This window comes from Antennarius striatus, chromosome 13 (genome assembly GCF_040054535.1).
Source record: "Antennarius striatus isolate MH-2024 chromosome 13, ASM4005453v1, whole genome shotgun sequence".
Classification (NCBI taxonomy): Eukaryota; Metazoa; Chordata; class Actinopteri; order Lophiiformes; family Antennariidae; genus Antennarius; species Antennarius striatus.
Window position 1 is genome coordinate 5,719,329 of NC_090788.1, and position 16,286 is coordinate 5,735,614.

General features: G+C 43.6%; 2 protein-coding genes across 4 annotated transcripts; both read right to left on the reverse strand.

Annotated features, from left to right (window-relative positions):
• Window positions 1-46: 46 nt before the first annotated feature.
• On the reverse strand, window positions 47-7,518 carry trpv1 (transient receptor potential cation channel, subfamily V, member 1). The gene is made up of 16 exons (XM_068330479.1): window positions 7,378-7,518; window positions 6,213-6,416; window positions 5,611-5,756; window positions 5,372-5,524; window positions 5,152-5,289; window positions 4,272-4,570; window positions 3,924-4,100; window positions 3,681-3,836; window positions 3,513-3,608; window positions 3,341-3,411; window positions 2,498-2,663; window positions 2,349-2,415; window positions 1,936-2,261; window positions 1,730-1,851; window positions 1,368-1,486; window positions 47-1,279 (listed from the first exon to the last, which is right to left on the reverse strand). The coding sequence occupies exons 2-16, from the start codon at window positions 6,398-6,400 to the stop codon at window positions 1,164-1,166; spliced, it is 2,340 nt and encodes a 779-aa protein (XP_068186580.1). The 5' UTR covers window positions 6,401-6,416; window positions 7,378-7,518; the 3' UTR covers window positions 47-1,163.
• Window positions 7,519-7,534: 16 nt separating this feature from the next.
• Window positions 7,535-14,641, reverse strand: shpk (sedoheptulokinase). 3 transcript variants are annotated; one of them, XM_068330485.1, is made up of 7 exons: window positions 14,453-14,641; window positions 14,242-14,383; window positions 12,453-12,627; window positions 12,209-12,361; window positions 11,854-12,029; window positions 11,210-11,410; window positions 7,535-9,750 (listed from the first exon to the last, which is right to left on the reverse strand). In XM_068330485.1, exons 1-7 carry the CDS (start codon window positions 14,588-14,590, stop codon window positions 9,356-9,358), a joined length of 1,380 nt encoding a protein of 459 aa, XP_068186586.1. In that variant the 5' UTR covers window positions 14,591-14,641; the 3' UTR covers window positions 7,535-9,355. The 3 variants fall into 3 exon arrangements, 2 of the variants coding, with proteins under 2 accessions (XP_068186586.1, XP_068186585.1); XR_011037780.1 differs by adding an exon at window positions 9,835-10,149 and having other exon boundaries at window positions 9,613-9,750; window positions 14,242-14,641; XM_068330484.1 differs by having other exon boundaries at window positions 14,242-14,641.
• Between the last annotated feature and the right edge of the window lie 1,645 nt (window positions 14,642-16,286).

A 16,286-nucleotide genomic window follows, 5' to 3' on the forward strand; every position in this document is an offset into this window, starting at 1 on the left:
TTCTTTATTATGGAAAGCAAGATTTTGTAATTCTATATTTTAGCAACGCGTAGTTACTGAGCTGTAACTTTTTTTCCCCAAGTTTCAAAGCTTCAGTTTGCAGTTGTGACTATACTTGATTTGCTTGTTGTTTCAATTTTTTTTTAAATTTTATTTCTTTCCTGTACTATTGCTGTGAAATGGAAGAAGGTCCACAAGCCTTTCTTTTGTGTCATTCTGTGCGACAGATGAGAGGCGAGAGCGTGAGAGTTGTGCTACTCTTTTTGTAATATTGTAATAATAAAATAAAGTTCTAATTTAAGCTTTAAATTGAACTGAATGGCTTATCTGCAACATTCATTGTTCTGTTTTCTCCTCCTCCCATCTTTAGAGGGTGATTTATTCATCGCCGTCCTGTTTGACTGATCAGATTTGTGTCTTGCATTCAGCAGCTGATCACTAAAGAGGGCCTGTCCCAACCGCCCGGCCTTTAATTTGTAACTGTGACAGCTCATATTGTAGCAGGTGGTCATCATTGCACCAATCGTTTTGTTTTAATTCCATTTATCCGAGCCTCCTCCTGCCAAACAGGAACAGGAAGTGGAGTAGACTAAAGCAAGCTGTGAAATCCACATGACTATCTGGATGCAGAAGATTTAGCTTGTCTGGCTGTGATGGAAATGGGACCTGCATAAAGGGCACACAGCAGGGGGCGTGGATCAGCACCTTCGTGATCAGTATTACACCATGAAATATTTTGAGCCATGCTAGAGGTACCAGCAGGTTCTCGCTCTCGTGCAGGGAGGATGTACATCCTGTTCAGGTGCCGGCAGAAACAGCATGCACAGTCTTTGCATCCAATGTTTATTTCAAATGCATAATTTCCTTTGCTATTAACCGGCACATTCAGTTGCAGTCAATTCTACTTTTCTTGCAACGTTATATTAGTCAGTGGAACAAATGTCTACTTTATCCTCCTTGGTGCTGCCTGCGACTGTGATACACTGCCTCAGATATCACATTTAAAATCCATCACATGTTGAAGGATCAGTCAGTCAGAGACACATGAACACCTTTGGTACTGAAATGTCTGAGGTAAATGAAACTGGATGCTGTCTGGAGGTCTAAACGCCTCCTTACGGGGATCAGCTACACTCAGCTGCCAGACTGGAGCCCTCTGTGTGTTAGACCGGTGAGGTTCTCAGAGGATTCATCTCTGTGGTCTCATTAGAGACAGCTCTCTGATATGTCTGCCTGCGCTGCCTGCTACCCTCTGAGAAAAAGCCTCTCCAGCTCCTCCCTGTGGACAAAATAAAAAAAACTAGTGTCAATGAAGTGTCATAAAGAGATTATTTTTAATTTAGAAACTGTGTTCAAGTCTTTCGCACCTCTCTGTCTGTTCGCCACAGCATCTGAGGCTGGATGTCGGGAACGATCCCAGCAGCCGGGATCCTCATTGATTTTGCCCAGGTTGATGTTCCATTTGTTCCAGTTGACTTCCTCCACTCTGAGACAACAAGAGGACACATGCTCCAATTACTGTCTGCTGTGTGGCGCATCAATCAGCTGTCAGAGGAGGCAAATTAGTGAAGAGCACAGCCGAGAGCGAGCGAATCCGCCCTGCTCAAGCTGCATCTTTTAAATCTGTTTCTGCTCCATCAGGTAGTTTTAGGTGGTTTTTATTCACATGCATCTATCGATGGGAGTCTTTTACCGCGTGTCTCATTCTACTTTCTGCAAACAAGCAAACCTGAAACACCAACGATGGTCCTCTCCATCTGAGGAACTGAGGTTCTTCATCACCCCACAGCGGAACCGCCGCCTCAAACAACACGGCAGCCTTTTCTCCATGTCCAGGATGGTGATGGCCCTCTGAAAGCACCGACAGTCGTCCCATCAAACCGCAACCGCCGTAAACTAATCTCCAACCCTCTCCAACCTTCCAGGACGCCTCACCTGCAGCTTCCAGATGCTGGCGCTCTCCATGGCGGTCCTCTCCACCGTCCGGTTCATCAGAGCGATGAGCATGTTGAGCAGAAGGATGTAGGTGAGGATGATGTAGCCGATCAGAAGCACGTAGAACACCTCCTTGTACTTGTAGTGCTCCGTGAACTCCATGTCGCCCATGCCGATGGTGAACTTGAAGAGCTGCAGGGTGGTGTAGGAGATGTTTCTGAAGGTGGGCTTCACGCATTCCTCCCCGGGGTTGAGGGGCCCGAAGAGACGTCCCTTTTCGCTGGAGGTGTTTTTCACGGGTGGCTCTATGAGCAGGGTGACCACCGCTGAGACAGAACACAAAACGCAAAAAAATCAGTGTTACCTATACCTATGGATTTGCTGATGTCTTTTTGAACAGACGCTGAACACACCTGCTGAAAATCCAAACAGGAAGACGACGTAGACAAACAGGAAGCGCAGGATGTCACTGAGGATCATCTATGAAGAAGCACAGAGACACACGGCTTCAGGGATCGGATCGTTCACCGGCTGGGCTAGCGGACGTCCCGTGTTGGCCTACCTTCTGTATCATGACGCTGTAGACGCCCATGTGCAGGTCGCCCCTGGAGAAGTAGAGGATGTTCACCCAGCTGAGAGCCAGACACAGCACCAGGAAGCCCAGGTACTCCTGCTGCCCGCTCAGATACAGCCCGGCCGAGACCAGGAAGAGAGTCGCCTGGAAAAAACTACCACCAGCAGAGAAATATAGAAAGCTACATCACAAAACGACCACAAGATCCATCCTCACATCATCTGAAGATCAGTCTGAGCTGGTGATGAATCCCAGAGTGAAAGATTAGACGGTGAAAACTTTTACCCCTGTTTGGAAGCTTTACAGCGTGACTGGTTAACATCAAATGAATTTTTTGACATTGAGGCTCAGAAAAATGTCAAATGGAAAGCAGCTCAAACAGAAAAAGAAGAAAATGTTCTGTCACAATGTTCAAATAAATTTTCATTTTATATTTTTTATTTATCAGTTCATGTCTTTCAAGCACTGGAGACTTTGAAAAAGACTCTTCCCCTTGCAGCAGTGACAATGAAAACAGCAAACAAATGATTTTTTTTTTTTTCTGGAGTTGTGTTAGTTGGCTACACACACTTTCCCTTGTATGACTGGTGTGTAGTTAATGATCCTCAGACGTTTAATTTTACATCACACCAGAAAGCTGCTGAGCGTCAGAAATATTGATCAACGGAGGAGCTAAAAATTATAGCTCTCACTCCGGGCTACTGAGACATTTCCTGTGCAACACTGGGTGTAAATTTAATTGTTGAAGAAGCTTTTTCTTATTTTAAATGTTCCTGTCTACCAGTGTGCTTTGATGAAAAAAAGAACACATGGATGTGATTTCTCACTTACAAAAGAATCTCGTAATATCCATCGATGAGCAACGTCTGCAGCTTTGGACGTTTCCTCTTCATGTCGATGATCTGAGGGTTCAGATGAGGATTTTAATCAGTCACACCTTCCACACAGGTGGAAGATGAGAATCACTGGATTTAAAAAAAAAAAGACCGGGATGACTACGTACCCCTGTGAAAAAGAAATAACAGTTGGCCACCAAAAGAAACACCTGGCCTGCGAGGTAGAGGTAACCCATGGTGCTTTGCTCCAGGGTGAACGGCGTCTGCAAGGCAGAGAAGAAACAACATCACCTCTGAGCGACGACACACTGATCGGTTTGTGGCAGGCGGCGCACCTTCTCCTCCTTTTTATTGTAGGCTATAACAGTGAAGATGATCAGATACAGGAAGTAGACCAGGAAGCTGGAAAGAAACATCCCCCCTGCAAACCTCTTCCACTTGGTGTGCAGCAGCCGGTTCAGAGGCTCGATCTGGAGCATTTCGTGGCGGTTCTTTAAAAGACGCAACAGGAAACAAATGTTGGAGGACAGAAGGATGTCATCAGCTGCTCTGAATGGGTTCACCACGCTAGAACTCACCGGGATGTCGCTGCCGTAGACTAGGATCTCTAGTACCGAGTTGTCCTCGTAGGAGTCCAGAGAGGCCAGGTCGTACAGGGAGCAGGTGACGGGCCCGTAGACCCACTCGGTGAATTTACGTGACAAATGTTTGGCGCTGCTCTCCTGGAATTCTCGTTTCAGGATGTGTGTAAAAAGCTGCAGATGAAGGAAAGGAAAATTAAAGGAAAATATGTGTGTGTGAAAGGATTCATTTTATCCAGGTGAAACAACATCAGAGCTGAAACTGGGGGCCTACAACACCTTTACTTAGCCATGGGTCCACATATCATTTTGATCAGGCTCTTCCTTTCATCTTCCAGTATTTACCCCGATCTTTCCAGTCTTGGCGGCCAGTTTCAGGGGCGTCAGCCCCTTTTTGTTCACGGTGTCCTCCAGTTTCAGTGTGGGGTCATATTTGGAAGCATTCCTCAGAACGCGGTCGTACATGCTGGCGATGAACTCCGTGTTATCTGCAGAGTTGTCAGCCACCACCACCAGGGCGTGCAGCACTGTGTTGCCGTGAGAGTCCTCCATGGCGGCGTCTGCTTTCTGGTAGTTGTTCTCCATGAGGAAGTCCACCACGTCAGGCTGGTTGGTGCAGGCGGCCAGAGACAGAGGCAGCTCACCTGAGGAGCAGGCAGACAATGATGAAGGTTAAAGATTTAAAGATCTGCCCTGGTGTCTTCTTTTACATTTTTCTTTGGACCCTCCCCCTTGAATTTTAACCACAATTTTACAGTCCTGAGACGTTAACAGCTGCATGAAGACGCACGACATTGTCTGTGGAACTTTGACCACAAGCCTGTTGAGATAACTAACACTTGTTTCAGTTCTAAATGTCTACGGGTTTTAATCAGATGTATTGATTAGAGATCAGAAACCCACAATGATGCTGGGAATGACTGCAGTATTTCCTATCACCAGTTGTTGGTGGTGTTGTCCTGTGAAAGGGGGCAATAGGAGGGATGTCCTCCCTCAGCAACCTGCATGCTTTTGAAGTTTACTCTACTTAAACTATAAACGGACACAGACTGTTAGCTTGTCGTATCACGATCGAGAACGTCTGTGCCGTAATCCTGTCTTCAATCAGCTTTGAGTAAAACTGATTGAACTGATTGAGTAAAACTGTGACTCGTCTCTTCAATGGAGGACCTTCATGTCAGGAGGTCACCTCCCTCCCACCCTCCCTGCAGCAGGATGAACTCACCGAAGTAGAAGTTGGGGCCGTCGTGCGGCTTGAAGAACGTTCCGTAGGCTTTGGCGTGAACGTCTGCTCCTTTGCTGACCAGCAGCTTCACGTAGGAGATGCTCCTCCTCTCGACGGCGATATGGAGGGCCGTCTGGCCTGCAGAGAGAAGCACCCACACGTCACAACATCACCTGTGTTAGAGGACAGATGCATGATGGGAACTCTCCCAGCAGCCCACCTTTGTAGTAGTTGCTGGTATACTCTGAGTTGATGAATTCTTTAATGTCGCCCATCTTTTCTGAAATGTCAATCAGGAGCTCCACCGTCTCATTTTTGCCATCCTTGAGGTGCAGGAGACCCTTCATCAACGCCGTTTTCCCGTAGGATTTATCTGCATGTGCAACCACATATTCAGAGAATCAACACACGATACCTTACTGTCCGGCGCTGCTGTTGCATCATGGGTCTAGCTCTCACACAAAGGGTCGGAGAGTCTCTTCATGTTCTTCCGCAGGTACTGGTGCAGGTCGGCCAGCTTTTGGACTTCCATGCTGGCCACTGCATTGAACAGTTTTTCGATATTAAACCTCAAGCTGTCCTCCACCACTTCACCGCGAATCTCCCTAGAAAAAACAACACAACAGCACTGACACGGAAAAACTGCACAGGAAGTAATGCAGTCGTGAGCAGGAAGTAACAGAATACTGGAATAATTTAATGAGTCTAATATTCATTGAAGTTATAGATGGTTTCATAGCTTATAAAGGTACTATTAACACTAGGTAATACAGCAACAAGCTTTAACTAACAGCAAGAACATAATAAACATTAGCAACAATTAACAAATTAGTTGTATATTAATGTCTTAAAATCTACACATTTGGTGAATGATTACAAGACTTAACTTTAATTTGTTATTTAATGCATATTTTGGAACTGAAGTTATCTAATGAATATTTATTTACAGGGCAGTAAAGGTTCACCTTATACAGTGTTAAGCACCTTTATAAGACAGCTGCAGGAGATAATGAGCAGTGAAGAAGGATGAAATCATTTTATCTGTGCATGGAGAGACTCACTTGTCAAAATTAAGGTTATATCTGAGTTGAGGTTTGGGCGTTTCCATTTTCTCTTGAATATCGGTGTCCATGGGGGAGTCCTCGCCAAGACTCGTGGAAACCAGCGCAGCCTTCTCTGCATCTTCTCTCTCCTTGTCTGTCCTGTCGTCCGACTCCAGAGTGAAGCCAAACATTTCTGACTTCTTCATCTTCACTTCCAGCGGTCTGCAGAAACAGGCAGCGTATTTGACAAGTAAAAAGCTTGTTTCAACGATTCTCACACACACAGATTTGTGCCAGGATCACTTAAAGGCCATTTAGGTGTTTGACATCTGTGCTTGAATGTGAGATTTTTGTTTATTTCAGTTGCTCTGGAACGTGTTTTTCATGGGGAATCACCTCACTGGCCTTCAGGGGAACGGACATATTTTCAGACATGTGATGTCTCTCCCTCTCCCACCAACAAAGGAACATATTTAGAAGAAGATTTCCATGTCGGGAGCACAAGCAGTGCTCAAACCGGTCATTTCTTTGCAGAATGATCAAATTACTTCTACTTCTACTGACACTGCGGTTGAAAGAAAAGGGTCCCTGAAAATGTCACTGATCTCAGTGAAGAAGGATGTTGAAGGAGAGAAGGAAGACATCTTGATCAAGAACTGGAATCTAATCTTTGTTGTAGTTTGTTCCTTTTTTCAGCCATTAAATGAGGAATTAGTGACTCACAACTGTGTGAGACTACTTCTGCACGACGAGAGGAATATATATAACCCGGCGGGACAAAAAGGATGGAAAAATAGAGAAGTGTGCAAATCTTCTTATAATGCATTTTAACATTAAAGCAATTATTTAATCTTAGCACATCTGAGCAAATGAATTGTTTCCGTGGAGCAGATAAGAAATGCGTCATGTTGTTCTGGTGTGTTGAGTTTCTGCTGTAGTATTTATGGACATTTTGATTCACAACATGTTTTTTGAATAGAAAAATAAAAATCTAGAGACACAATGTGAGAAGAAAAGTCTGTTCACTATCTTCACATTGTTTTTTCACATTGTCACAAAGCAGCATACATCACAAAATCATGCCATTAGAATAAACATGTTTTCTGCTGGTTTTCCTCACACTGCATGGATTCAATATGTATATACCGATCAGAACAAAACCATTATAGCAATTTTAACTCACCAGAAAGCAGATTTCCTGCTTCAGATTATCCTTATAATTAAAAATCCAATCTTCAGAAACAAAACAGCAGCAAACAGCGGGGTGTCCTGCAGACAGTCCTCACAATGACCTTCTCCTGAGATGCTGGTTTACACCATGAGGGGTAACGCTAGCAGGAACAAGCCAGAAGGAGATAAAGTGACACGCCCTGGAGAATATCAGAGCACATTACTGGAGGCCTGAGTGCTTAAAGCGATGCTGTATTGACCATCCCCACTCAGACCACAGGAAATCAAGATGTATGGACGAGGATGAGCGCCACAAACACACCAATGTTTATGAGGGAGAAGCCAAGGAGCTGTTTCAATTTATCACATAGAAACCTTTACTTATTCTAATTATTTATAACAGTTATAAATGAGATTCTTTGTGTGTCTCTCTGGAATTATTTCATAAATGAACATCTTTTGCTTCAGCTTGTAAATTCTTTATCAAGTAAAACTCTTTAATTCAAGCGTTCACATTTCCTGACACGCTTCCTGTGTGCCTTATCTGCCTCTTCAGTTTGACTAGCTGCACATGTGTTTGTGTGTTTGTACCACAGCTGTGATCCTGTCACTGGGTTGTGGTTAGAGCTACTGCCTATTTGTGACGGCCGAAACTCTGCGCTCATGACACATAAAGATTTCCCATCTTGATATCAATTCCCTTTTTTGTTTTTTCTTCTGCAGTCACATGCAGCTTGCAGGCCTTCGCACACAGAGATGGTTTGAGCTTTTATAATGTTGATTTCCTGTGTTTATGCGAGCTTGTCAATGTCGGTCTTTCTATGAAAAAATAGCTCTTTTCATTCAGGGCTGGGATGATTTAGCCTGAATATAATCCTAGTGGCTCAGTCAAGAAGATTAAGTTAAAATTAAACTCAAATTCATTAAAAGAATCAAGATTTGTGACAAATTAATTATAAGCACCAATTTATTTGTACCTCTATTTCATCACATCGGGTGATCAAGAAAAACAGAGCATCCTTTCATCAATCTATTATATTGAATGACTGGCAGCACAAAGGTCATCTGCGTTTTGCACGACGTTGACATTTAATAATATTACAGCTAATTCTATTTAGTTATTATAGAAAAAAGATGAAGCTGTTAGCAGCTTTGCAGCTAGAAATATTACATCTATAATTCTTGTGGGCATTGACCCTCATCCATTGTAAAATCTTTATTTCCCACTTTTTATTGTGTTGAGAAGCAACTGCAGACAGCAGAGACATAAATTCAACAAGGCTGATAAACACTTAAAGCTAAATTAACATAAATAACAACAATAATTGAGGACACTTTCACCCTTGGTGAGCAGCAGGGATTCTGAACGGAGGATTAAGAATGGTACAAATGGCGCAAAACTCAGCATCAGCATCATTACTCATGCTCATGCCCAACACCGCAGTTGTGTAAGTGTTAAAGGTGGAAGTGCATGTGATCAGGAGGGTCTACATGAGGAAGGGGACTGATGACAAAACACCAAAGTCTACAGGAACCTGTTTGTAGAACTGATTCCGTTGCAAATGATGTCTCCTTTGCACTGTTGACTGAAGCGATGTGGTAATAAACTCCGACAGTTGATTTCCTATCAGGACTAATGAACATATCTGCCACTGGCAGCTCCAGGAAAAAGCTATCAGTGTGAGCTGGAAAAAAAACCCTCAATTTACTGATGATGATTCTGAACTGCTGGAATGGTTCTTGTTTTAAGGTATGGCAATAAAACAGTACTACATAAGAGATGCAGACACACAGAAATGCCCACTATATTACGACTGCCTGTTCAGGTAAACTGAAATTGAATGCTTTAATGGAGATCAGTCTGTAAATTTTACCCCGTCAATCATATGTTAGCTATGGTTTACATGGTGCACTTTTAATCTGAAGCTATTGCTAAATATAACATGCTGCTGTATGCAATCATGTAAACAATCAGGAAATATGTTTCCAATTCAGAGCCAGTCACTGATTACCATGGCAACACCCACGGCAGAGTCTGCATTTTGTCCGTATTCAACCGCCAACGGAAACGCTCTCTCCACTTCCTGTCTGAGGACCTGGTTTCGGACAACGGCGCTTCCGCTGCTCACAATCCTGCGGATCCCCGCCTGCTGCAGACGCTCCACTGGCATCATGGAGGTGATGTTGTCCAGGACTCCACGGCACAGCGCTCTGGTCAGATGCCCCAGAGACAGATTGCTGGTGGAGATGTTGGCAATCTGACCCAGACGGAGAGGGTCGTGCCTCTCACCCAGGAGGGTAGGACTCACCCTGAGGTCGCTGGTCTCCTGACTCAGACCACAATGAATCAGCTTCTCATACAAGCACGACTCACTCAGCTCCACATCTGTAGGAGATAAGGGAGAGCAGTTTAATATTTGGATTAAATTTGATGGCAATGATCTAAGATTAGTTAATTATGCAGCCTCACTCTACTTCTCCATTTTGGTATTGTATGAGGAAGTCTGGAGTGGCAGAGAAGTATGTGAGAGCGGTGCAGGACATGTATGAAGACTGTAAGACAGTGGGGAGGTGTGCTGTAGGTGTGACAGAGGAGTTCAAGGTGGAGGTGGGACTGCATCAGGGATCAGCTCTGAGCCCCTTCTTGTTCGCTATGGTGATGGACAGGCTGACAGACGAGGTTAGACAGGAATCTCCATGGACTATGATGTTTGCAGATGACATTGTGATCTGTAGTGAGAGCAGGGAACAGGTGGAGGAGAAGCTAGAGAGGTGGAGGTTTGTCCTGGAAAGGAGAGGAATGAAGGTTAGCCGCAGTAAGACAGAGTACATGTGTGTGAATGAGAGGGACCCAAGTGGAAGAGTGAGGTTACAGGGAGAAGAGATCAAAAAGGTGGAGGATTTTAAGTACTTAGGGTCAACAGTCCAGAGCAATGGAGAGTGTGGAAAAGAGGTGAAGAAGCATGTACAGGCAGGATGGAACGGGTGGAGAACAGTGTCAGGTGTGATGTGTGATAGAAGAGTTTCAGCTAAAATGAAAGGAAAGGTGCACAAAACTGTGGTGAGACCAGCGATGTTGTTTGGTCTAGAGACAGTGTCACTGAAGAAAAGACAGGAGACAGAGCTGGAGGTAGCAGAGATGAAGATGCTGAGGTTCTCTTTGGGATTGACCAGGAAGGATAAGATCAGGAATGACTACATCAGAGGGACAGCACATGTTAGAGGCTTTGGAGATAAGGTCAGAGAGGCCAGACTGAGATGGTTTGGACATGTCCAGAGGAGAGATAGTGAATATATTGGTAGAAGGATGCTGAGTTTTGAACTGCCAGGCAGGAGGCCTAGAGGAAGACCGAAGAGGAGGTTTATGGATGTAGTGAAAGAGGACATGAAGGTAGTTGGTGTGAGAGAAGAGGATGTAGAAGACAGGGTTAGATGGAGGCAACTAATTCGCTGTGGCGACTCCTGAAGGGAAAAGCCGAAAGGAAAAGAAGAAGAAGACTCTATTTCTCCATTTGTGGTCGGCACAGTAAGAATAAATAGTTCTTTCCTCCTTAAATAAACACCAGCCTCTCTGGACTGTCTCTGGTCTTTTGGTTCAGTTCCAGCCTGGAAGTCTTTAATGGCTGATCTGTAAGTGTGGATTTTATTCAAAGAATAAAGGCTCTAAACACAGCTATAGGAATGAACATAAATGGATTACAGTCATTCCAAATGTATGCGTGCACTAAACCACTTTCATGTCATGGGGGTGTAAGAAGGTCTTTTAAAATGTTTCTTTTTGAAAATGAATGTGTGCTTAATGCTGCGCCATGACGATCCATCCATCCACTGGCAGAAGTACGTACCGAGCTCCTTCAGCCAGGCGGTGAGCGTCTCCACAAAAGTAGCCAGAACATTCCCTCCGTTGAGCGAAGCCGCCACCGCCAAGTACGAGTCTTTGAAATAGGGGACGTAGGAGATGGAGGAGGCTGGCTGCGGACAATCTGGAGGTGTGAAGTTAGCTGGCATGGCGAAGGTCAGCTGAGCAGAGGTGCTAATATTAAGAACTATGGAGTTAGGAGTCAGACACACATATACACACACAGATACGTAAGACTCATGAAACACCAGCACAGACCAGGACATACAAAAGGAGCTGATGGCAGGGTCACAGTTGATGCACATTTTTGTTTTTTTACTTCAACTTGTTCACCTGGTTTTACTCTTATTTTCTCTGTGGTTTTTAAGTTTGATTTCATCAACTTATTTGAAAAATGCAGAATTTGGTCCATAAATGCCTTTTCCATGACAGTTCTCATAATGTTTTGAGCACAAAAACTGAAGAGAATAAACTAGAGTAAATTAAAGATATTACCAGTACATCGTCAGAAGACATCTAATGGAAGCCAAATACATTATGGTCATGCTGTAATGCATTTTTTTTCATCTTAAGTGCATGCATTAAATGTGATCCTTGGCCTCAGAGAGATGAGTGGACTTCCTGTTTCACCTGCATCTGTCCTTGCACTCATGCAGGAGTAGACAGAGCCCTGAAAGTCTCCCAGGGCGGCCCCTACAGGAGTACCAGCAGGGACGCCATGCCAGTCAGACCACGTCTGTCCCGCAAAGCCGCCTGACGGGATGCACCGGGGAAGCAAGTGCAAAGGGAAGCCAGCTTTCTTCAAACTGCAGCATGCAGAGTGAATTTTTATGTTAGTTATGCACAACAATTCTGACACTGTAAGTTTGTGAATTGCACAATGTGTTAAGTAATCTTAGTTTGACACCAACCATAAGTCATGTTACATTTTCATGCATTTTGTACACAGATTAGGTGTGGTTAAAGCAGGAAGCTCTGAACATACATGTCCATATTCCACTGGTTGGTGGAGGTGTTGAAGAAGCCCCAGCCGGCTGCATTCTGAGGCGTCATCACACACCCATTCAAGCCACACAACATGGACACCACATAGTCCTGGATGGTGCCAGCGGCTGTGAAGTCCACAAGGAACTCAGGCCTGCAGAGAAACCACACATTTACTGTTGTGTGACATACAACCCAGCAATGACGTGTGTTCTACATGTAGCTTTTAAAAACTGTGTGCTCACCTGTGTCTCATGTACCAAAAGATGGTTGCACATCCAAATCCTGTGGACACACTGATATGTGATTCTGGTTGAGGAAGAGACGACAGAAAGTCGCTGCTGCATCGGCCATCCTGCCAGGTGATCAGCTGGCTGGCATCTTTGGGTGTGAAGAAGTCTCCGTTTGACCAATCACAGCCTGGAAGAGGCAGAAAAAACACTTGCATATACAAACACCTCTGAACAAACGAGAGGAAGTAAGTTAAATGTGACTGATGGGTTTTTGTTGTTTGAAAATATCCCTGGAACCTTTTTTTCACAGCAACTTCTCATTACAACCAGCAGATGGCGACATTGTTACAAAAAAACTGCAATTAGTTTTTGAGTTAAAAACAATAATTATCGGAAAACCCGCATCGTAAAGGTAATTATCAGTAGTATAGAATAAAAAAATGAATGTAATTCAGCGGTCTCACAACACAGCTTTCTTCTTGAAAGACTTCCTAACTTCCCACTGGAATTTCTCATGAATATTTTTTTTTAATATTCTGGAGTACCAGACAGTCACTCACTTTTAAATAGGGTCAGAGCAGACTCTATCTGCTCAGGAGGCTGAGGTCTTTTGGAGTGCAGGGGCCACTCCTAAGGAACTTTTATGACACAGTAGTAGCCTCAGCTATTTTTCATGGGGTGGTCCGCTGGGGCAGCAGCATCACTGCGGCCGACAGGAAGAGACTGGACAGGCAAATTAGGAAGGCGGGTTCTGTCCTAGGATGCTCCCTGGACTCAGTGGAGGTGGTGGTGGAGAGGAGGATGACAGCCAAGCTGTCATCGATGATGAGGAACCACTCCCACCCTCTGCAGGGCACACTATGATCACTAGAGAGCTCCTTCAGCGATACGTTGCTTCACCCAAGATGCGTGAAGGAAAGCTATTGCAGGTCCTTCCTGCCCGCTGCCATCAGACTGTATAACCAGAAATCCTCCCAGCAGACCACTCAAAGAACTCAAAGAACAAAACATTCTAAATCTGAATGACCAGTGTAATCTGCAGTTCTGCAGTTGGTAGTGCATAGTTTTGTAAATATAACTGTAAATTTCTGATAATATGAAATATGTTAATATGTTTACAATATGTGAATATGTATATTTTATATGTTGCATATGTTAATATGTATGAATATTATTTAAGTATTTATGTATGACACCCCCCCCCCCCCGCTGCCACAATCACACAAATTTCCCCACTGTGGGACAATAAAGGATGATGATGATGATGATGATGATGATGATGATGATTATTATTATTATTATTATTATTATTATTATTAATTCTCTGGTCTGGTAAAACATTATAGGATCGATTGTACCGAAGATTTAAAAAATGGTTAGAGCATTCGGTAGACCGATAACAGTCATAAATTATTGTTGTGCGTAGTATTTATTTTATCTAGAAAAATTACATCTATATCTGTCTATCTATCTATCTATCTATCTATCTATCTATCTATCTATCTATCTATGAGTTTAAAGTAGTTCATGTTAATGCATGTGAAATGAACTTCAGATAACTCCATCTGAACTTTGAACTTATGTAACAATGTGTGCATAAACGATCATCATTATGGAAAAGTGATGGGCAGATTTTTAGAACAATTACAGATAGTAGAAAGGAGCCCTTCCGTGAAAGATAATAAACCAGTTCAGTCAGCTTATTTATATGCTGCTCAGGTGATTTAATATATTATTATTAAATTTACGTGACGTGAAATGTCACGGTGTGCACGTGTTCAGGTGATAATCGCAGCCTTACCGTCCTTCCCTTTCCAGAATAAAACCCCGTGCATCTGCCCGGACAGCCCGATACCGGCGACATGCTGCAGTTTTCCCCTGGGCAGCGAACCGATGCACCGGTTCAAGGTGTCAATGATCCGGCCAGTGTGCTGCTCTTTAGCCTGCGTGGAAACATCGTCAGGATTCACCGAAATTACTTCCACAGTTTTGTTTAGCAAAGTTGTACTCACCTTTAACCCGGTACTGTCGATTATGTCGGACGCAGTTGGCAAAGTGTGACTCGCAATCACCGATCTGGATCCGGTTTCTAACAAAACGGCTTTGACCGAAGTAGTGCCAACATCTATACCCAGAATATAGGAAGACATTACACCTTAAAAGAGCCAGTATTTACACCACGACACTCAGCTGCATGACGTCGTCACCACGGAACCATTACAGTTACCTAAAATAACGTAGGAAATTATAAACCTCTATGCGGGGACGGCGTACGCGCCATCAATGGGGGGAAAAAAAGCCTTTTTAATTGCAGTTATTCTGCTAAAAAGTTCCCAGTTTTTGAAAATGTCGTTGTTTCTCATTTTAAGCAGGAAATTTGAAGAGGATGTTCCATACTTTGCAATATAAAGTTCACCAGGTCGGAGAGAATTTAAAATTTACTGCTCTTTTTTGTTCTTTAAACGCACCAGTGTGTCGCCCGTTTTCGGACGCTGTCCCCAGAATGCATTGCGAAGAACATGGCCGATCTTCATTAAGCGGTGTCATATAGACGAGAATGAATGTGCTATTCGTGCGCTACATTAGCTGATTTTGCTCTTAAAAAGCTCTTATTTTCGTGTTTGTAAAGTTGCTTTTACTTATTATGTTTCTGTAGCATCGCCGTGAGAAGTCGACGAGTTCCTGCGTCTATTTCCGGTGAGAATCTAACGTGCGTTAGCATTAGCATGAACATTGAAGCGCTAGCTAATAATGACAGCCGGTGTGTCCTGTCTTATGGCAATAAACTTAGACCAATATTGTAATGCATAGTAAGGTTGTGTGGATTATAGTTAACGTTAATCGTTGACTAGAGTTCCATCCGTTTGAGTTGTTTTGTGTGTCCGCATTTGTAATGTAAGTTAGGCTTTAAATGTTGGTTGAAACACTTTGCTTTGTTTTCCCCCCTAGCTACACTGACATCGATGTGGTCACAATAATTACGGGGTGTCGATGTATTGAAACGTAGAGAATTTTTTTAATCGTAGTGGTCATTTTGTGGGGGAATGTCTAAATGCAATGCTTAAACCTTACATCTACTCACATCTACAACGCCCAGAGAATTAGCATGACCAATGTTCGGTTCTTGAGTAATCATTACTTCAACAGAACTATCACGCGAATAAAATGTTAAATTGTCTTTTAAGTTCAAGTAAATATGTATTTATGTATCAGTGACCTGTCAGTAGGGGGATATGTACAGTATATTCATTATATTAGGACTGGAATTGAAATTGGCAGCCTAAGTTTGTGTAGCTAGTTTAGGTGGGAGTTGTTTATGATGTCATGATTTGAAGTTGGACTGTACAGCATGCAATAATTTTGTAATAATAGATTTTGTACATTAGGAAAATAACTGAAGTGTATTTACCTTGTGCGTAGCCATACACTAAGAGTAGCTATGGCGTACCATCAACATGTCAATCTCTCTTGATACAGCAGAACCTACCTGATACAGCAAACAGACAAGATGGCAGGAGTCATAGCCAAACGAGAGGGACCGCAGTTCATCAGTGAAGTCGCTGTGAGAGGCAACGCTGCTGTGCTGGACTATTGCCGCACCTCCGTGTCTGCTCTGTCTGGAGCCACAGCTGGAATCCTGGGCCTGACTGGACTGAATGGCTTCATTTTTTACTTTCTGTCTGCATTTCTCCTGTCACTGCTGCTCATTCTCAAGGCTGGACGGAGATGGAAGAAATTTTTTAAGTCACGCCGTTTGCTCTTCACTGGAGGCCTCGTCGGAGGTCTTTTCACGTACATCCTGTTCTGGACTTTTCTGTATGGGATGGTGCATGTGTACTAAAAAGC

Excerpts from the sequence above, each read along its gene's own strand:
- trpv1 (XM_068330479.1), bottom strand. The coding sequence starts at position 6,400 with ATGAAGAAGTCAGAAATGTTTGGCTTCACTCTGGAGTCGGACGACAGG. Across the intron at positions 3,412-3,512 it reads GTTATTTCTTTTTCACAGGG|ATCATCGACATGAAGAGGAA; the intron begins GTACGTAGTCAT and ends CTGAACCCTCAG. Across the intron at positions 2,664-3,340 it reads GGATATTACGAGATTCTTTT|TTTTTTCCAGGCGACTCTCT; the intron begins GTAAGTGAGAAA and ends TGCTGGTGGTAG.
- shpk (XM_068330484.1), bottom strand. The coding sequence starts at position 14,590 with ATGTCTTCCTATATTCTGGGTATAGATGTTGGCACTACTTCGGTCAAA. Across the intron at positions 12,628-14,241 it reads ATTCTGGAAAGGGAAGGACG|GCTGTGATTGGTCAAACGGA; the intron begins GTAAGGCTGCGA and ends TGCCTCTTCCAG. Across the intron at positions 9,751-11,209 it reads CGCCTGGCTGAAGGAGCTCG|ATGTGGAGCTGAGTGAGTCG; the intron begins GTACGTACTTCT and ends TATCTCCTACAG.